This window comes from Dysidea avara, chromosome 5 (genome assembly GCF_963678975.1).
Source record: "Dysidea avara chromosome 5, odDysAvar1.4, whole genome shotgun sequence".
NCBI classification, from domain to species: domain Eukaryota; kingdom Metazoa; phylum Porifera; class Demospongiae; order Dictyoceratida; family Dysideidae; genus Dysidea; species Dysidea avara.
In genome coordinates this window covers 34,873,990-34,896,511 of record NC_089276.1, presented here as the reverse complement: position 1 = coordinate 34,896,511, position 22,522 = coordinate 34,873,990, and the positions used below count along the sequence as shown (strand labels likewise).

The 22,522-nt window shown below is 38.4% G+C and overlaps 1 protein-coding gene across 4 annotated transcripts; it reads right to left on the bottom strand.

Moving 5' to 3' along the window:
• Positions 1 to 364: 364 nt before the first annotated feature.
• Positions 365 to 2,902, bottom strand: LOC136256385 (uncharacterized). 4 transcript variants are annotated; one of them, XR_010701501.1, is made up of 8 exons: positions 2,114 to 2,902; positions 1,903 to 2,065; positions 1,670 to 1,776; positions 1,352 to 1,619; positions 1,264 to 1,291; positions 1,081 to 1,213; positions 571 to 635; positions 365 to 511 (listed from the first exon to the last, which is right to left on the bottom strand). XR_010701501.1 is itself a non-coding variant. In XM_066049333.1 (8 exons), exons 3-8 carry the CDS (start codon positions 1,678 to 1,680, stop codon positions 436 to 438), a joined length of 378 nt encoding a protein of 125 aa, XP_065905405.1. In that variant the 5' UTR covers positions 1,681 to 1,776; positions 1,903 to 2,065; positions 2,114 to 2,894; the 3' UTR covers positions 365 to 435. The 4 variants fall into 4 exon arrangements, 2 of the variants coding, with proteins under 2 accessions (XP_065905405.1, XP_065905406.1); XM_066049333.1 differs by having other exon boundaries at positions 1,352 to 1,416; positions 2,114 to 2,894; XM_066049334.1 differs by having other exon boundaries at positions 1,352 to 1,416; positions 1,670 to 2,065; positions 2,114 to 2,324; positions 2,379 to 2,894.
• Between the last annotated feature and the right edge of the window lie 19,620 nt (positions 2,903 to 22,522).

Below are 22,522 nucleotides of genomic sequence, written 5' to 3'. Positions count from 1 at the left end.
AGCGGTTATAAATCGCCAGTTGTCTCAGTTATGGTTTGAAGAACAAAATCACTAGCGAAGGTGCTTTAAGCATACTCTTCAATTCTCTATTTACATGTAATTTTTAATAGATTAACCACAAAGGCCGATAAGGTGAATACAAAAGGTAACAAGCCTTTAGGGGTTACCACCTCTATGTAGTGTGTACCATGTAGCTTGTGTTGTGGCTTTCATTAAGTATTATGCACACACAAATGGTGCAACAAAATTTTGTAATGGATTGCCCGAATGTGGTTTGTGGTGTTGTGGCTCGAATGTGGTTCGTGGTTTGCCAGTGACCGTGTATGAGTTGGGGTTGGTCCACACAACTTACACAATATTCAAATTTCATGATGGCCATGATAATTTCTTGCCATATGGTAAACATACAACAATGTGTAACAACGTTAATTAACATCACATCAAGACTTGACTAAAAATAGTTCCAACAATAGTGATGATTTCTTGTATGTCAGCATGACGATACTGAGACCTGTAAAAGAATAAGCAGGCACTAAAGTTAACCTTAAATTAAACACTCATGCAACTGACCTGGAACATCGGTCGCAACACCAAAAACACTTGTTTCGATATCTGATGACACAATCCAGCAGGCACTGAATTAAAAGAGAATGTACAAAAAATCAATATGCTGGGCTGTGTCAATAATAGCATGGATAATCAAAATGAACAAAAATTATATCCCAGGCTAAGTGAATGAATAACATAACTGTTGGGTAAGCATGTTAAACCAGAACATTAGGACATTAGTCAAACCAGAACATTAGGACATTAGTCAAACAAAAGTACGCTATCACAACTTGGTCATAATACAATGTTTGTACCACTGGACTTCACACTGGTTGCCCAAAAATTGTGCCATTCCGGGACAACAGCATAATATTATGAAACAAATAGTTACTACAACACAGAAGGCTTACTGTTGCACTGTCTACACTGATATACCATAATTTAAAAACATAACAGGTGGGCATTAAATACAATACACTTAATATCTGGGTACTAGGAAAAAATCACTAACATCACAACATGTAAACTGACCTGGAAATTAACACCCTTGATGCCACTACAGTCTACACTGGATACTTGTTCGAACCCATCAACACTATGCCTGATACATCTGAGTAGACTGACCTGCAAATTCACATCACTAGTATACAGTGATAATTGATAACTGCAAAAACAACAATTGCAATAATACAATTCTTCTGTACGTCAACTGACCTGAAATCATGACACTTAATACCGAGACCTGTAAAAGAATAAGCAGGCACTGAAGTCAACCTTAAATTAAACACACATGCAAACTGACCTGGAACACAGGTCGCAACACCAAAGACATCTGTTTCGATATCTGACGAAACAATCCAGCAGGCACTGAATTAAAAAGAGAATGTGCAAAAAATCAATATGCCAGGCTGTACCAATAAAGGATGAATAATCAAAATGAACTAAAAATATATATCCCATATGCAGGTTAAGTGAGTAACATAACTGTTGGGTAAGCATGTAAACCAGAACATTTGGTCATTAGTCAAACAAAAGTACGTTATCACAAACTGGTCACTGATAATTGATAACTACAAAAAGAACAATTGCAATAATACAATTCCTCTGAATGTCAACTGACCTGAAATTCATGACACCTGTATCTTTGTTCCTGCATGGTCTCAACTTACATATGTACCATAAGATCACATTCAATTGCTAGTGGATAAACCAGTATGACCAGATGGCCTGCAAAAACCAACAAGCAGGTGTTAAATACAATACACATACCTAAAGCCTGGAATATGAAAAATATTATATAAGCATTATTCCACACTGATATAGTAATAGATTATAGGATGTTGTGGAACTTGCCTAAACGTGTAAACTTGAACATGAGGACAACTGCATAATCTGGACACTTGGAATTGTCCAATACCTGATGAATCACAAGTAGGTACTAATGACATTCACTTCAACATTTTATTCCAGCTGGGTGAATCTCTTGTAACTGAGTAAAAAGGTGTTTATTTTCCACCTGCAACCAAAGTTCTACATTTCTGTGGTTGGGTGTACATAAACTGACCTGGAAAATCAGTATGCCATAGGGGTATGGAAATGGTTCCTTTCCTTCTGTTGTGACATTACTTACAGCTGACTGGTAAATGATCATCGATGTCCCCATGGACCCCAACAATGAGTATACCAATAACTTCACAAGTTGGAATGAATTTCCTTTCAACCGGATGTGGTGGAATGAATTTCCTTTCAACATCTGGTGGACAGGTCCAAAAACCCTATCGCACAAACACGGTGAATCAGTGTGTGGCGATGTGACACGTTGCACAAACTTCACTCCTCGTTTCGTTAGCATTCAAGACCGGCATATATCATAGAGTCCCTCAGTATTCTTGCCGGACTCTTACTTTTTCAAGCGTTGCTCAAGCGATGTAGTTTCTCACGAGGGGCTCGAGTTTCTCAGTAAAGTCGAGCCGATTAAAGTACGCCTCACCATCCAGTTACATTCTTAAACCATTCAATTTAAAACCACGTATCATGAGTGTCCGCTTAAGGTAATTAGGGACTTTCCACGAGATTTCCCCTAAATAGATCACATGTTAGTTGTCAATCTGGTGGATTCTGGTGGTATACATGGTTCAACAATGCGGTAAGTGTAGTATAAGCTGTCAATGAATAATTGTTTGTGCACTGCTAAACTAAGTTATTTTTGTGTGATAAGCATGCTTGAGGAAGGGTCTGGGGGACGAGACTAATGTTTTGACAGCAGTTGATGGACAGCAGTTGATGATGGCCAGGCAAAGAACTGCGAGAAGAACTACTATGATAGTATGATAGTAGGGAAAAATTCCCACCCCTATAGCTCTGCCAAGGGGCATTAACTAGCATTATCTACAGCTACTGTATTATGTTGCTGATATGTACATTCAGGCCAAGAATAAAGGTGAAAGTGGTAGTAATGCTCAATCCTATTATTCTGCTGAACAGGCAAGGGAGTCTGGGACTCTGGGGACATGCTCCCTCAGGAAAGTACAAGTACTACAACTTTTTTGTTTTAATTGCTTCATCAAGTATAAAAATTTCAGTCAAAAGGTGATGATCGAGCTCTGGTCTTATGCACTGGTTGGAGTGGTTGTATCGATACTGCACTGTGACATCCTTGAGGGGTTAGTGCTGGCATTGTCCATGGCAATACTATTCCATCTCCCCGAGTCTTGATGACTGAGTCCTCCATTCCTTTCTCTGCTGCTCCAATCCTGAAGTTGTGACCACAGTCAAAAGGTGACCATCGAGGCTCTGGTCTTGCATCTATACTGTACTGCAACACCCTTGAGGGGTTAGTACCGGCATTGTCCATCGCAATACTGTTCCATCTCCCATATACAAGTCTTGATGGTTGAGTCCTCTATTCCTTTCTCTGCTGCTCTAATCCTGAAGTTGTGACCAAAATATTAAAAAATGGTTATAACATGATAAATGATTATGATGATAACAATTACAAATGTATTTATAGCTGTGTAGCAACTGTGAACTAATTAGGCACTTGCAAGTTTAATTAGGTGTCTGAAGCATTTAACATCCACAGATATGAGATATATTCATGACGTGCAGGCAGTAAAGATAAATTTACTCTAATAGAATAGTCATACTACACCGTAAATTCATACTTCCGAATTTACGGTGTTATGAAATAATCATTATTATGTATGGATTTTACTGACTCTCCAAGATAATATTCTGCATTAATGTTAATTGCTCATTTCCAAAAAATTACCTTTTAAACCAAATGTAGAGTCTATCACTGACAAAAATGAGTGATATCCACCCCAAAAACACCTTCGCTGTAAAAAAGGCACGCCCAAGAAACTACAAGTACCTGGAACCCAATGTAAAAAAGAAAAAGAAAAATCAGCTTAGCTGAAGTGAAAAGTAACTGGTAACTTAAAGAGCTGATATCTGAAGCGGCCAAGAATACAATTACTAAAGTATCCATGCAAGAACACCTTGGCTATAAAACAGGTGTATACATGAAAGTAACTGGCAACTGAAATGGCTGATATCTGAAGCGGCCAAGAATGAATGGTCATATACAACTAATTCAAAAATTTAACACTGAACCAATATAATTCAGCTGTGTTCTATATTCACTCTTGCTGCATCGTAAAGTAATTTCTTTTAACTCTAATTGGCTGGTAATTTGGCCGCCTTTTTTAATAGTCAGTATAACAGAGCAAAAAAAGGCAGCCAAATTACCAGCCAATTAGAGTTAAAAGAAATTACTTTACGATGCAGCAAGAGTGAATATAGAACACAGCTGAATTATAAAGGTTCAGTGTTAAATTTTTGAATTAGTTGTATATGACCATTCATTCTTGGCCGCTTCAGATATCAGCCATTTCAGTTGCCAGTTACTTTCATGTATACACCTGTTTTATAGCCAAGGTGTTCTTGCATGGATACTTTAGTAATTGTATTCTTGGCCGCTTCAGATATCAGCTCTTTAAGTTACCAGTTACTTTTCACTTCAGCTAAGCTGATTTTTCTTTTTCTTTTTTACATTGGGTTCCAGGTACTTGTAGTTTCTTGGGCGCGCCTTTTTTACAGCGAAGGTGTTTTTGGGGTGGTTATGACTACCTGAGATTCAAGGTTCAATTTACATACATTTACGATGTCTAATATACTTATAAGTGTTTACATATAGATGGATGTGATTCATGCTTATAGGGTGAAGTGCGTATGGCTAAATTTAGATCTTATTGAAAAAGCTATAATAATGTGTTTTTTTTTCATCTAGCATTGCACACTGATAACCACAGTGCAATTTAATTGAACTGCATTTCATTCCCTTGACTTGATTTGATTGACACTTGCATCTGTGTCAAGAGTTAATATAGAAACATCTAATCCAAGTGATCACTCCAGAAGTGCAGAGAACATAATTTTGTAACCGCAATATTGTTGCAGGAGTTAATTGAATGTAAAATGGGATAGTGAATGGGTTATGGGAAAATGGTGACTATCGGCTAGTTACTAGAAAAATATATTCAGTTATAGTAATCCATATGTTGGCCACAAAATTAATTTCTAGGCAAATAAACTATGCAATATTACCTGCAGTTTTGTGGTTTAAAGTAATGCCACGATCTTTTTCTGTTTTGCATTTTATTACTTGATTGTCTTGTCCAGCTATAGTCTTGAAAACGCTAAAATGTTAGCATATTTACCATACATAATTATGCTCATGCATACATATAATAATACATACAGTATGCATGATTCAGTGCAAAAACAGTACAAAACATTTCTAAGATATTCATATTATGTCTTGAATTAATGTGTGGCAGTGCAGACCCCTGTATCATACAGATAATAGTATGATTTGGACTTGGTACATGATAGAATGTACCACTGTGCGTGGGCAGTTCAAAGGCACCGCGAGTGCTATAATTCGTATATAGCACTGCTGCACTAACTGCAGCGAGTGCATTATAACTTATAATACACTGACCGCAGTGCAATATATTTATATTGCACTGGCTGCGGTTTTGTGCTACATTGCACAAGTGCCGGCGGCTAAGGCCGCTACAACACCTTACCTAATAGGTGGCAAGACGCTACACTGTTTACTCAAATTCTTATAGTCTATAGCCTAACATTAGGGACCCGCCGATTATGCTCATTATTTTACCTATTATGCTATGCTGCATTGCTCAAATTTTTGCCTATTATGCTTAAATTAATGCTCAACATTTACCTATTATGCTCAAATTATGTTCAATATTTATACCTCAGTTCCATGTTTTTTTAGTAAATTTGCACTTTATGGGAAAACAGTAAGTTGCTGAAGCACAGATTCTAAATCCTTGCTTGTCAAACTGCATGTCACAGAAAAGATCGATATACTCTAATAGAACAGTCAGCTGTCTGATTATTTTCTGACTGTTATATTAGGGTATATCGATCTTTTTCTGTGATATGTATTTTGATAAGCAAGAATTTACGGTAATGCACAAGTGTTCTGCCTATTATGCTAGCATTATGCTCAATGCTTTCAGGCACCTATTATGCTCATTATTATGCCAGCATAATCGGCGGGTCCCTACCTAACATGCGTAATTCGATTGTGTGGCCATACAGGGAACGTCACTACAATGTTATACATGTGATCTAAAAGCAGCCAATGACGATCAAAGAGGCAAACACAGCAGGTAAAACTCTATTTACATATATATAAATGTAGTTACTAGTTTGATCGAAGCTCCCACCTTAACAAATCGCTTTTTAAAATAATATTATTCTAATTGAAACTCACCATAACAATCGATTGTGATGTTGCCATGTGATTGTATGGTCAAGGCCATGCTTGATACGTAATAATGTCGTTAATTTTAGAGCGCCACAATCGATATTGGAATTCTGCCTTATAAAAGAAATGTAGCTGCAGTGTTGGATCTTTCCACCTTAGGTGAGAGCTGGTACATAACAGTTATACAACGTGCACTTGTGCTCTGCCTGTATAAATGCACTCGTGTCCGTTGTATAACTATATAATATCTTTCAATTTACCCTCACAACAACATGGTAGTATTAGTTAGATCTCAAATGTGTTACCAATGCATTCATCAAATTTTTAATATACATTCAACAGGATTTTGTACAGCCTGCCTGTCTGATGCATTCAGTCGAATGTAGTGTTAGGGCTATACAGCCCTACTTCTTCCATAGAAGCACTTCGTATTCACTTAAGAATAAACATTACCTTTGGCATATTGATAAACAATGTGTGTGCTATTGTCTTTATTACCATAACCATCACTTAAGCACAGAGCTTACAATAACGTCCAGACACCGGACAAAATCCGGTCACAATCCGGTCAAATTGCATAGATGTCTGACCATAATGCAATTTGTCTGGACACAGTGTCTCATCAAAGCATAAAGAAGGAGCCTAAGGGCTGAGCTGGCATGCTATCAACAATAACAGTCACTTGGTTTGCAGGAGATAGAATACATTCTTACAACCCAAGGGAGTGACCATAAATGTACCATTGCCAACCCTCTGGTGTACTTTAACCACATAACAGCTAAGGCATGTGATGTCTTACCACTATAATGTTCATTTGCTATGCTACAGTAGACATATTGGGCATTAATTTCGTTTTTAGCAATAGTCTGGCCAATTTTGCTTTGTCAGGATATTGTGGCAGGACAGCAGAGAATTCTTATCATAAGCTCTGCAAGCATGGTGGGGTTACCATTTACAAGCATACATGTTACACGATATTATTGCACCAACGTGAAATTGATATTATATTAAACAGCAAAGTAAGCTGTTCTGCATTGTAAACAAGATGTCACCTGCCATCAGGAAATGAACTGCTTTTAGAAGGTATATGTACAAAGCATATACACCAGCAAAGTACTGTCAACTATGTAGGCTGTAGTGAACTAGCTCATGGCAAAGGCACATATACATAAGTACATAGTTTATTATGCCTACCAATCTAACGGTGACCAGATATTTGTTGCATGATTGTGGTATGCAAGGGTATTAGTGGTCATGAATTTACAAAAATCAAAGTTCAAAAACAAGTAGCTATAAAAATAGTAGGAATTTTAAACTATAGAGTAGGGACAATAGTATCCTAATAAAAAGTACTGAAAGATCTGGCTTGTTTCAATGGGGTACTGTTGTCCCTGTTTTAGTATAAAATTCCTATTTATCTTTTACTTGTATAATGAGTTACCGCTGTATAGAATGCCATACTATATTGCAACTTTTAGCAGGGAGTAGTACCCCTTAGAATCGTCATACCACAAAGAAATAATAATAAATACCCTTCAAGATCTTCAATGCATGTTCGTTCTTCTTTCTTCTTTCCTTCTTTTGGTTTCAGGTGCATCTGATTCAGCTCTTGATATGGTCATTGTGTTAAATACATGACCATACATAGATTTTGCTTCAACTGTGGCTTCTCTAGTGATGCCTGTCTCATAATGCTCTATTAGGTCTGGTGGAAGTGATGATGCAGGTTCTCATGTTGCATTACACTGTGGTTGACCAAGCCACAATACCTGTTGGTTATTTTACTATGGAACAAAACAACATGTGCAGGTATGCATAATTACCTGATAGTATGATTGCTTTCTAGTAGTTTTCTTGCCTAATATCATCTCTGCAATCGGCTCTCCTTTTGAACTGTCTTTATATAATGTTTGTGCTTTTGATCGTAACTCTGGTCCGGTTTGAATATTCAAAGACTCGTCCCTCTCTTCAGAACAATCCAAATTACATACTTGTGGCTTGTGGTCTGTGCAATATCTATTTTTGAAGGCAGGAGTTTCTGGGCAACCTGTTTTAATTGATCCATCCAGCCCTTCAAATTTAATGAAACCAGCATCCTTTGCAAAACACACATCCCTGTGATTCTTCATATTACCATCCAAAATGAGAACTTTTCCACATCCAGGATAGGAACAGGAATGTGCTAAATTAAACCACACTACTTTTAACATATGTGTAACTGTTTGAAGTATGACAGTTTTGTAGTACATGCAAGGGCAAATCAGTGTTTTTTCACAATTTGAATTAGTGTCAAAATTATTTCATAGTTTTTATGTAAACCTAAAGCTGTAGGCACTGGTTACCTACGGACTTCCTGCCATAAAGCAACAATCAATAAATAAATAAACATGATTGACATACGTGTTATGTACATGTGTACATACATACGTGTTATGTACATGCGTACATACATACATACATACATACATGCATACTGACATACATACATATGTACAAACGCACACATATGTAAATGCCTGTGGCATACACATGTACATGTTCTACAGAATGTGAATTAAGACAACCATCTTACTCATAGGGAAAACATACCTGTGTGCTTCTTTTGAAAAAATGGGAGCACTCATGGCAGAGAATGACGGTCGCTTACTCGGACTTTTTGATGAGCTTTCGTCATTCTTAACAACAATTTAATTATACAGCGGTCGTTCTCTATCCGATTCTCATGAACTGGCAATGTTTTTAGAGCTGTACAATAGAACCCATGGACTAGAGCAACAGGTAATGTGTATATCATGGTTGTAGAATGTGTATGGATGCATAAGTGTGTATGCATGTGTGTACGTATGTAAATATATACAGTATGATGTATGTGTGCAATAAGAATAAATTATTATATATGTCTACATTATACATGATAATTATGTTGATGTTTTGAAAGTGATGATTTACTTATTGATACAGTTACTGGAGAAGCAAATTTCTCCATGGAAGCAACCAGCTTGACTGTTGGTGGTTTCAATCAGCCAGCAGTAGCACGATCACTCATTGAGATGCCAGGAAATTATGAAAAGGGATTAAGCCAGCAATTTTTGTGGCTATTTCCAAAACCAGTGTATACAGAATTCACTACTTTGGAACCAACTAATAAAGAGTTTATTGATAAAATTGGTGAGAACATACTTTTCAAACAAAAAGTATGTATGTATGTAAATTAATTATATTTAGTACATAGCAGTAGTGCTCAGTGATATAAATTACGGTATGTATACCGAATGTCAATCAACATAATTATTGTTATATCACTGTAATGTTGTGAGCAGACATCCCTAAGTGATTAGTGGCATTTTAATTGAGTTTTTACTGCTTGTAAAGTGATGACTACATGCCCTGCCCTGAATACACCCTGTGGTTGCCTGTCTCATGGTCACCCACAAACACATACAGTAAACAAACGCTGTGGTTAAGATGCAGTACCAGCCTACTTGTAGCATGTTGTGACCATGCATTTATAACCTGTTGACTATTAGTAGCTTCTTCTTGTGGAATGACACCTTACATCCCTTTGTGATTTTCTTGTTTCTTACTTTTTACTGTTTTAATGATATCGTATATCGTAATATTGTGATATTCAGTGTATATGATATATTGTTCTCATTTTTTTCAATATCGCCCATCACTAGTAACCATGCAGTTATCACACCATGACAGTCTTTAATAACCAGTATGTCAAAATACCAAGATTGCCCTTTGGTGTTTAATTACTCAATTTGTTGATGTTTTTGTAAGCCACACTTTAAACAAGAACTGAGTTGCCACATTACAAGCACCTGCCTACTTGTACTGAACTACATTCTTTGGTTTTTGAAATGCATACCACTTCATATTAGGCCAAAGAAATGATGCAATAGTAGATAACTATACATCAACATACCGTGATCTTTTCCTGTCACTAATACCGTGTATTCAAATTTTAATACCACCAAGCACTAGTAGTATACTGTAGGAAATGCACTTTCATTTGCGTTCACCATCGGAAGTGATATATGACTGGGGAAATAAAGCATTACAGCACAAATTTTAGAATATATGCAATATTCACAAATATGTGGTAAAGGCAGTGGTCCTAAATAAGTAGAATTGTATAGCCTGCACCAATATAAATTAGCAGGCATTACATAACAACGTGTGTGCATCTTGCAGTTTCTAGACTGGCTGCGTTTTGGAAAAAAGGCAATAGAAGAATTGATACAACTGTATTTTGCCTGCCAAAGGATATGGAGGGTTTCATAGATAAATATAATGCAGTACAGCAACAGCTGTCATCCATAGCTGGAATGGATGACCTTTTATCAGGTGAGAGCCTACTCTTCACACTAGCAAATAAATCTGTTACACTTTTATGTACATAGACTTATGTATTACTATTTACACATACAAATCTGTGCTATATAGAAGATTGCCTAATTATTCAGATGTTTATAATACATAATACATAATATTGCCTATACTGAATACTTTCTGCTTGTCTTAGGCATGATCAACAAGTCTGTTGGACAAATTCTAAGAGTCAGCATGGCGATGCATATCTTATTCCACACTGACCTGGAGAAACCACCTTCCAACACAGTATCACAACCTGCTATTAAAGCTGCCATTGATTTTGTGGAAACATGTTGTCAACATGCTGCATATATAGCAGGCCGCAGAGACATTGCTGAAGAAGTAGTCCTTGTTGAAACAGGTTAATTTACTAATGTAGAGTTGCATGCACACTATTATGCATTACTCTACCATATCTAAAATACAAAAAAAAGTTGTTTAAGGCATTGTCCTTTAGTTTAGGGTATCAGATAATAACAACTTTAAAAACTTAGTGAATGGTGATAAATGATATTGTACTGTATATAAGCTGCTGCAGAATTTAATGTAAAATGTTTTTATATCAATAGAAATGAAGAAGCCATCACCCACAACTACCAAAATATGTGATGAAGCATTCACGCTGACCTTGCCTGGGAACTGCCTTGACGTATCCACCCTTGTTAATAAAGATAAAAAAATATAGACACTGAAATGGTAGGGAGGGAGCAATGAAAGCAATGAAGCAACTGGAAAATGATGGATTGGGAACCCTGAAAGAGAAGAAGAGCAAGAGAACTGTCAAGGTTAATAATCAGGCTAATATAATAGGAAAAACTCATGTTTATAATTTTAGACTTGAGAATTCCACAAAATAGATATCCCAGACAATGCTGAGGAGAAGAAACTTCTGGCTGCAAAACTAGCCAAATACAATGTCTCTCTGTTAGACTATTCAAGACGTCTTGATAGTCAAATGTGAGCACAAACTTCGTACTATGTACTATATCCTTGGTGTATGTACTCAATGTAGTAGTTACTATATAATTGCAACTGTAATGTAACTCAATGAATCCAGGTAATCCGTTAAGTCGGAAGTGAGCATATCCACAAAATTGCAGCTATATACCTAGTTAAATGCCATACCCTGAATAGTAACCAGACTTGAGCAGTGCTTTTAAATAAAGACATATACAATTTTTGACTGTCTAGTAGTAACTTAACAGTCGCCTGCATAAATATTTTAAGTCTAGGTAATAAATGCCACAGAATTTAACCAGTATATACCAAAAGGTTAACACTAAGGAAACTGTTTGTAACTAAGAAAACTAACCTTCATGGGTGTCTAATATGGTACGTATGCTAGTCTTCAATATAACCTTACATAGCATTAAAAGTTTTGTTCTCATGGGAATAAACAAAAATACAGAAAAGCGATTATTTATGGATGTGATGCAATGTTTTCTTGGTTTAAAAAATACACCTAGTAAATTAATACATCCCATATTAACATGCTTGATGTACTAATAATTCATAATAGAATTACACATGTTTTGCATTATTTAGGGAGACAACAACACCACAAAGAAAAAGCCCAAGAAAACAAAGTGCTGCTGATGCCCCATCACCTAAAAAGCTCAAATTTAACTGAAACATTAATCTGTGTGCTGCTTGTTCCTGTATGTATGCATGCATGTAGATTGCATACATACAATACATACAAACATACACACAGTACAATAAATAGTTGTATTCAAGCCAGCTGCACAAATTAACATTACATGTATGTGATCTGGCATTGCGCATAGTTTACTACCTGGTATATATGTGTATCACATGCAGTGTCAATACCTAAAACAGGATAGGATGGACATAGGTTTTGGCCTGTCAGTAAAGGACTGAGAATTCCATAGTACTGTCCATCCTATTCCATGGTACAATAGAATGGGATGGACATAGGATTAGGCCCCTCAGGGAAGGAGTGGGAATTCCATAGTACTGTCCATCCTGTCCCATGGTACAGTAGGATAGGATTGACATAGGATTAGGCCCCTCAGAGAAGGGACTGGGAATTCCATAGTACTGTCCCATGGTACAGTACGATAGGATGGACATAGGATTAGGCCCCTCAGAGAAGGAGTGGGGATTCCATAGTACTGTCCATCCTGTCCCATGGTACAGTGCAGTAGGATAGGATGGACATAGGATTAGGCCCCTTAGGGAATTTCATAGTACTGTCCACCCTGTCTTATGGTACAATAGGATAGGATGGACTTATGTTTAGGCCTGTCAGTGAAGGACTGGGAATTCCATAGTACTGTTCATCCTGTCCCATGGTACAGCAGGATAGGATGGACATAGCTCAGGGAAGGAGTGGGAATTCCATAGTACTGTCCATCCTGTCCCATGGTACAGTAGGATAGGATGGACATAGGATTAGGCCCCTCAGGGAAGGACTGGGAATTCCATAGTACTGTCCACCCTGTCTTATGGTACAATAGGATAGGATGGACATATGTTTAGGCCTGTCAGTGAAGGACTGGAAATTCCATAGTACTGTTCATCCTGTCCCATGGTACAGCAGGATAGGATGGACATAGGATTAGGCCCCTCAGTGAAGGACTGGGAATACCATAGTACTGTCCATCCTGTCCCATGGTACAGTAGGATAGGATGGACATAGGGTTAGGTACCTCAGTGAAGGACTGGGAATTCCATAGTACTATCCATCCTGTTCCATGGTACAGTAGGATAGGATGGACATAGGATTAGGCCCCTCAGGGAAGTCCATGGTACTGTCCATCCTGTCACATGGTACAATAGGATAGGATAGGACAAACTGTATTGATCACTAAAACACAATGGACACTAGGACTACACAGTATTTTGAAGGCAAACTTGGACATGTGTGCAGGAATTACAATCCCCTGGTGAGGCTATGCACACGACTAGGTGGTGCATGAAAGCATGATTGAAATTATGATCCAAAATCAACTCAATATGTCACAATATATAGTGACATGTACAGGCAGGCACACATTTTAGACATTTTCCTATTGGTATAACCCTGGTCTGTATTCACCTACACTCTTGTAATCCAATCACACAGATCACAACAGGGGCGGATCCAGAGTTTGGAAAGAGGGGGGGGGGGGGCACCTTGCTGAAAAACAGTTTAAGACCAAAAGAAAAAAAGGTCACAACAATAATAGCTAGTTATCCTTTACCAAATATATCACATCTGTTATGTAAAATAAAATCTAATCAAAAACAGCCAAGCTGTAAAAAAAGGTGCGGCCCCCAAAAAGGCCATGGTGAAAAAAGATGTGAAATCCAAGGTGGCGGCCAACAAATGGCTGTGATGGTAGGTTAATGGTTACATTTTAATAACAACAATTCAGGTTAATTTGGTTCCAAGACCAAGCGGCACAAAATTCACCTGAATTGTCGTTATTAAAATGTAACCATTAACCTACCATCACAGCCATTTCTTGGCCGCCACCTTGGATTTCACATCTTTTTTCACCATGGCCTTTTTGGGGGCCGCACCTTTTTTTACAGCTTGGCTGTTTTTGATTAGATATCACTTCTTTTTGTATTTGAATACTGCAAAGCCGGCCTATGGCTGGCTTTGGGGCTTTTTTAACCCATGTGTTTTTTTCTTTACCACAGGAAGAAGAAAAGAACTTAGAGAAGATTTTTAATACTTCAATTATATTTGATTTTATTAGTAATTATACAAATTATATAGATATATTTATTACATGCCCATTATTCCCCACAGGATATTTTTTTTGCAGCTGATCTCTCTACTGGGTGACTTGAAATGTAGCTGAACTATATACAGGATGGTTTCTTTGTAGCTGAACTCTCTACAAGGTGACCTCTTCTAGCTGGTCTCTCTACAGGGTGATTTGTTTCTAGCTGAACTCTCTACAGGTGATTTGTTTGCAGCTAAACTCTCTACATGGTGGTTTCTTTGTAGCTGAACACTCTACATGATGGTTTCTTTGTAGCTGAACTCTCTATAAGGTGACTTCGTCTAGCTGAACTCTCTACAGGGTGATTTTTTTGTAGCTGAACTCTCTACAGGGTGATTTGTTTGCAGCTGAACTCTCTACATGATGGTTTCTTTGTAGCTGAACTCTCTACAAGGTGACTTCGTCCAGCTGATCTCTCTATGGGGTGATTTGTTTCTAGCTGAACTCTCTAGTACAGGTGATTTGTTTGCAGCTAAACTCTCTACATGGTGGTTTCTTTGTAGCTGAACTCCCTACATGATGGTTTCTTTGTAGCTGAACTCTCTACAAGGTAACTTCTTCTCTACAGGGTGATTTGTTGTAGTTGAATTCTCTACAAGGTAGTTTGTTTGAGGCTGAATTCTCTACATAGCGGTTTCTTTGTAGCTGAACTCTCTACAGGGTGATTTGTTTGCAGCTGAACTCTCTACATGATGGTTTCTTTGTAACTGAACACTCTACAAGGTGACTTCTTCTAGCTGATCTTTCTACAGGGTGAATTGTTTGTAGCTGAACTATCTACAAGGTGACTTCTTCTAGCTGAACTCTCTACAGGGTAATTTCTTTGTAGCTGAACTCTCTATATGATGGTTTCTTTGTAACTGAACTCTCTACAAGGTAACTTCTTCTAGCTGATCTTTCTACTGGGTGATTTGTTTGCAGCTGAACTCTCTACATGGTGGTTTCTTTGTTGCTGAACTCTCTACAAGGTGAATTCTTCTACCTGATCTCCCTACAGGGTAATTTGTTTGTAACTGAACTCTGTACAAGGTGCATTTTTGTGGGTGATCTCACTGCAGGTTGATTTGTTTGTAGCTGAACTCACTAAAGGGTGATTTGCTTGTAGTTGAACTCCTTGCATTGTGTCTAGTTTCTAGCTGATCTCTCTACAGGGTGATTTGTTTCTAGCTTATCTCTCTACAGGTTGATTTGTGTGTAACTGATCTCTCTACAAGCTGAATTGTTTGTAGCTGATCTCTCTGCAGGTTGTAGCTGAACTCCTTACATTGTGTCTAGTTTCTAGCTGATCTCTCTACAGGTTGATTTGTTTGTAGCCGATCTCTCCACAGGGTAATTTGTTTGTAGCTGAACTCTCTCCACAGTGACTTGTGTGTAGCTGAATTCTGTATAGCTGAATTCTCTAGAGAGTGACTTAATTGTAGCTGAATTCTCTACAGGGTGCATGACTTGTTTATAGCTGAACTTTCTTCAGTGTGACTTGTAATGTTCTGAATCTCTATAGTGATATATTTGCTTAACTCTCCACATGGTGACTTGCTTCTTGCTGAACTGTCTATAAGATTAACTGTTTGCAGTTGAACTCCCTACAGAATAACTTGTGACGTAATAAAATTCTACAATGGAGTAAATAAATTAGCTGAATGCTCTATTAGGGTGACTGTTCTATTAGAGTATCTCGATCTCGCATTTGCTACACGGAGTTGGCTTTCGAATCATAACTCAGTGGTTTGTACTCCGATTCTTCTATACTACTGCAAGGACTTTCTATGAAGATTATTCCAGCTATACACCGATTTTCAGCTCATTGATCTAAGCGGTTTGCCTAGTAGGCGTGAAAACTAATACTTTTTTTATTCATAAAAATCGATCGCGTAATTGTGACACAGGTTGGGTTTTGTGTCATATCTCCGTGGTCTTTATCTCGATTTCTTTCAAACCACCAAAAGGCACTCCTACGATGGTTACTCCATCTACATAGCAATTTTCAACTCATTCCATGAAGCGGTTTACCCTGTAAGCGTGACAACAAATCGATCTTGTTTTACGCGAATAATCGGTCATACCTCCTGAACCGTTCATCGGATTTGTACCAAATTTGATGCTAGGATTCGCCGTTGGACTCCCTTTCTGTGTGCCAGATTTCACGGCGATCGGAGTACTCGTTTGCTTGTTATAGCAATTTTTGCAAGTGTGCGAAAAGACGAAGAAGGAAAAAAAAAACGATGAAAAAAAAAACGAAACTTTGGCGACTCGTATCTCGGAAATGGCTGGAGCGATTTCCTTCAAATTTGGAATGTAGACTCCCCTAGCTGGCGGGCAACTGTGTAGCAAATTTGGTTCCAATCGGATAAGTGATCACCGAGATACAAAGGTGTGAAAATGACGTTTTCGTTCTTCCTGTCAATATACTCACGGGTGTGGCGCGCCGGCTTCTTGGGCCGCACGACACACTACCGTGTGTCTTGATCCTATTTATAGCTTCATAGGTAAGCTACACTGCCTCATGAGCATTGTGACTGCTTGATTAGTGTAATTGACTGCTCTATTAGAGTATCTCGATCTTGTATGCAATTTCTTGAAGGGGGGGCATTTGCCCCAAATGCCCCATCCTGGATCCGCCATTGGGTGTAGTATCTATGATTATTACAAATGTTTATTGCGGCTTAATTTCGGTTGTTGTGTGGTGTACTTGTGCAAAAAATCTGTGCTGAACACTAAATCCACTGCTGGATACTGATTACTCAAGAAATGAGAGTTGAATTCAATGATGCGGAATCACTGGTGAAACAGTACATCAACTGAGTTGAAAGATTGATATCACGTGATTCAACGATGAAGCTGCAAAGATAGTAGGTTCTTGTCATAATAGCCGGGCTACACTGTAGCATGGAGATGTTATAAGCTGCGGTAAACGGCAGTATGCATCCACACATAGCTAGCTAGTTGTGCCTTTTAAAACATTTTTTAAAGTTAAAACAAATGTATGTGCGTGAGCCCCATCACAAAGATGGTAGGCTTCACAGCTGCACGGGGTTTGGGTGGCTGGCTTTCTCACAACCAGGTCTGCTTCCAGGTTGAGTTCTGCTGTAGCTAGACTCTATGTTATACTTTGAAATACACAAAACTATCAAAAATGCCTTCAACCTCAAGACAGTTTATTACGTCACGTAAAATAAAAAAATTTACACCACATCAATGTAAAGATCACTTGCAGACACTGACTGTACAATCCAAGTTTGAGGGTTCAGCAGAGTTAGAAGTTTCTTGTAAATCTTGGAATCGTCTGTTGGGGGGTTTCCACCCTGGTCAATTGCCATTTCTCTTGCATGCAGCATCTGACACTCTGCCCACAACTGTTAATTTACAGCAATGGGAAATTCAATGTGACACAAAGTGCTCACTTTGTGACTCAAAACAGCCTACCACAGTCTACAGCTAGCTCTTTGCTGTAAAACACAAAAACAAGTTGTTAGTATCTGAAGAACCGCCTGATATTAGTGGTCTAGCAAAATGTGATGTAAACGTTTGACGCTACAGTGCCTTTAGTTCAACTCAGCCGGACCACAGAAAAGTCAGTAGATCGAGTGAAAACGGGAAGAGGAACCAGAACAAGGAGTGTGGCTGTGAGTATATCATTTTATTATTACAACATGTTGTGATGAGGGACCAGTTGCATAATTGGTATAATACTTTTTAAACGACCCCAAGGGGTAGAGAGTGGCAGCGCTTGATCCCACACTGCTTGAAGTTACTTGGTTTACTAGGGTGGTATATCTCCAGTATATGGAACAGTTAATTGTTTGTTATTTTAGTAGTTTTTCAGTAAACCTGCATTCACTGATGTTTTACTGAGAGTTTAAAACTTAGTAAAACAATATGTTCCATATACTTAAAGTTACTGATATTTTACTATCAGTATAACTACAGTAAAGCAGCTTAACAAATTAGTAAACTAAGGACCTTCAAGCAGTGCCAGGATCACTGAATATCACCGCTGCCAGTATCTGAATCGATCCCAGGTCTAGTTTAATTAAGCGATCAAGCCGGCACTAAAACGGGCAACCAAACAGTTTGTAAGCCTTCAGGAATATTCATAAGGCTTTTGGTTGATCACGCACAATTTTCTGACTGAATCAACTGGTCAAATTAATACAATTTGTCACCACAGTACTTTAGTTCAGTATAGTTAGACACTACTCCTCAGTTCATGTTGCATCATTCTACATATCAAACTTGTGTAAGATATTCCAGACTTCCGAACGGGTTATGCATGTCTGTTCCATATAAAATAACACCGTCTTCTAAACAAGGCACCATAACTTCCACATACTCTGGTTGACAGACACAAAGTTTGGTTTATCAGATTCCTTGATGAAAGGCGATTTGATTCATGTGTAAGTTCTTTGTGTAGTAACGCAAGAGGAAGCTAAAAAGGAGCCTTGTACCACAAAATTTACGTGTTCAGAATGCCCGTAAAAACACATGTTTTTCAACACATTTCTGTAAACTAACCTGTTTAACAATTTGTACGGTCGGAGTCTTATTAAGCATCCTGCAAACAATAGTAAACTGTTATTAAGCTGTAAACCTTAAACGCGACCTTAAAACACAACTTTTGCTCCCCACAGCTCCTCGAGAAAATAAACTGGCTCGGCAAGAGTAAACCACAAAAATTATACCCACGAAATTTAATACACTTGCAAGCCTGTCTTTTTGGCAAACCACAAAAATTTTACCCACGAAATTTAATATGCTTATGGTACATGTATTTTGCATTGGACAACAAATGACGAAGAATGATGAGATTTTATGATCAGCCTGTTTCACCAAGTTGAGGTTTCAAAAAAGATATTAAACAGATATTAATGAATAATTCTTATTTTTTAAGGGTTTAACCCAGTGTTATGAAAACTTTTAATTTTACTTTTTGTTATTTATTACGGCTTTACAGCACAAGTGCTGAAGGTCTGTAGGACACCTGGTCCTACAGCCTGTTTAAAGTCATCACAGAAAGTGTGTTTGAAAAAGTGGAGAAAGGAGAAAAAATTCATGACTGGACTTAGGTAGCCTCGAATCTGCAGCCATCCGATTAACACTCGAACACTTACACAAGTCTACCTGGCGGTCAGGATGTTTTCTTGTCAATTTCATGTATATGTATCCAAGGAACTCTAGAGCATGCAGGAGCGGATCCAGGAGCTGGCTAGGGGAGGGGCGCAAACAGGGTAAGTTGTAGGTGGTTGCATGCATGGGGAGAACCATATTCTCTATAGTTCAGTGCTGCTTTTTTAAAGCAGCAAATAATCACCTCTTAGTGGTGTCTCACTGTTGATATTTGCCACTTTGGCCTTTTCAGATGGTTGTGAAGTCTTAAAACTGTTTAAAAGGCTCTGAATGTCTTAAATAACAGCAACACGATAATTATTTTTAGAGGTGCTTAGTACGCACGAAGGTGCTGGGTGACTATTTTACAGTTAGTTTGACTTCGTTCGCTTTGTTCTCAGGTGAATTTGTAATAAATGCTAGTAAAATGTGCATATTTTCGTAAGTTTTAAACTGATCTTGGTTGGCCTGACATAAAATTTACTAGCTGTTTTAATCAGAAGCATGGCTGGCTCCTCCACAAGGTGGAGAGGGGGGGGGGGGCATTTGCCCCAAATGCCCCATCCTGGATCCACCATTGGAGTGACTTATTATCTCAAAGTACCCCATGTGGAACCAAATGGATATTAGTTTATTTATTAAGGCTTTATAGCACAAGTGCTGAAGGTCTGTAGGACACCTGTAATGTTGACCACCTGAAAATGCTTGATTTGACAAATCCTTTACATATGTTTTGATATGAATACCTCTTACTCAACATTTATGCCTTGAAGATGTTGGTATGTGGTGTCTAACTGTTTTAGAAAATGGTCAGCCCAGTGTAGTCATGCCTGTGCCACAGCTTTGCCAAGTCAGTGAAGAGTTTACAAAAGGTTGTGTTGTACAGGAAAGTCTGCTTGAAAATGTATCTGCCCAGTTCTGAATACTGAGCCAGATGTTTTACTGTGGTAGATTGATGATACACGCTGCTTGACTTTAGTGGCATAAACAAGTATTGCAACAGTTTAAGTGTAAAGCCCCGCCTGTTATGCTGGCATAACAATGAGCACAATAGGTGCCTTAAAATATTGAGCATAATGCTAGCATAATAGGCAGAACACTTGTGCAGTACCATAAATTCTTGCTTATTAAAATACATATCACAGAAAAAGATTGATATATTCTAATAGAACAGTCAGTAATAATCAGGTAGCTGACTGTTCTTTTAGAGCATATCAATCTTTTCTGTGACATGCATTTTGACAAGCAAGGATGGCGTCTGTGCTTCAGCAACTCACTATTTTCCCAAATTTGCTAGGAAAACATGCGAACTGAGGTATAAATATCGAGCATAATTTGAGCATAATAGGTAAATACTGAGCATTAATTTAAGGCAAAATTGAGCAGTGCAACATTGCATAATAAAATTAGCATAATCGGCAGGTTTACCTAGTTTAGCATAGATGCTATGTGACTAATGTAGATCTATGGTTTGAGTGAGGAAAAATTGTATGCAAAAGTAAGTCCAGACAAGTACCTCTCAACTACTATGAGTAAGCCTTAATCAGCTAACGGATCTCTTCACCCTGCTCGTGTAGAAAAAGTGAAAGTGGGTGTGTATAGGGACCATAGCACATTGATGAAAAAGCTGTAGTGCACAATATTAAATCACAGTAAAACAATAACAAGTGTTATATCCCTACTGTGCTCAAGATACTGTACCATAGTGGAAATGCACAGTAGGGATAAAACATTTCTTAGAAAGCAGCATGAATAATTCTCTTTGATGTTGACACAGTTAATGAGGTTATTAATACCACTTAGAGACCTGAGGTAAGGGCTCTAAGTTTCATTTAGAGACCTCTTGTCATGTGAAACTGTTATGGTAAATTCAGCAACACTCCAAAGAGTTTTCTATGTCACTGATTTAATTAGTGGTTGTATGGTTAGTGAGAGTTGGGTTTTTACCTTCATCAGCCATACCAGCACTTGACCAATCTAGCCATCAACCGAAAGAGCCAGCTGCTCGATGCATATCACAGTTACCCCAACAATGTTCACATTCACAACTAGCTAGCCATCAGTGAAACTACTGATGTTGCGAGTTTACAGCAAGCCATTTGCGTTCGTCTGCTTGTCAGCACTGTCGCCATTGTACCATCAACACACTTCAGCTATGCTATTGCACCTGTTTGTAACATTTGTCACTTTGTGGCCAGTTATAAAGCCTGTAGTTTCGTGGCCAGCTGTTATAAAGCTTGTCGCTTCGTGGACAGCTGTTATAAAGCTTGTCGCTTCGTGGCCAGCTGTTATAAAGCTTGTCGCTTCGTGGCCAGCTGTTATAAAGCTTGTCGCTTCGTGGCCAGCTGTTATAAAGCTTGTCGCTTCGATTTGTGGCCAGTTGTTATAAAGCTTGTCGCTTCGATTCGTGGCCAGTTGTTATAAAAAGCTTGTCGCTTCGTGGCCAGTTGTAATACAGCTTGTCGCTTCGTAGCTAACAAAGCTTATCGCTTTGCGGCATCAGTTGTAATAAAGCTTGTCGCTTCGTGGCTAGTTGTAATACAGCTTGTCGCGTAGTAATAAAGCTTGTCGCTTCGTGGCCAGCTTGTATTAGCTAGTAAACAAGTCTTGGACCTAAATAACAGCTACTAAAACAACACTAAGCCGGCGACACAAGCAAACACGCTGTAAAGGACCTTACCTAGCGTGACTCTGTGCTTCTTTTGTCAGTGCTGGTAACGAGCTGCTTTCTAAATAGGTTAGATACCCACTGTCGTTTTTTAGTAGGGTTGAAACCCCCGTGCTTGGTTTGGCACCTCGGCGGGCATTAATTAGTGACCTCGGCTGCGCCTCGGTCACTAATTAATGCCACGCCTCGGTGACCACTGAAACCGCGCCCTCGGGTTGTCAACCCTACTAAAAAACCTCCAGTGGGTATCTAACATACACTTAAATCCCAGTGCATGGG

Excerpts from the sequence above, each read along its gene's own strand:
- LOC136256385 (XM_066049333.1), bottom strand. Across the intron at positions 636-1,080 it reads TCAAGGGTGTTAATTTCCAG|TGCCTGCTGGATTGTGTCAT; the intron begins GTCAGTTTACAT and ends CTTTTAATTCAG. Across the intron at positions 512-570 it reads TGTTGCGACCGATGTTCCAG|GTCTCAGTATCGTCATGCTG; the intron begins GTCAGTTGCATG and ends ATTCTTTTACAG.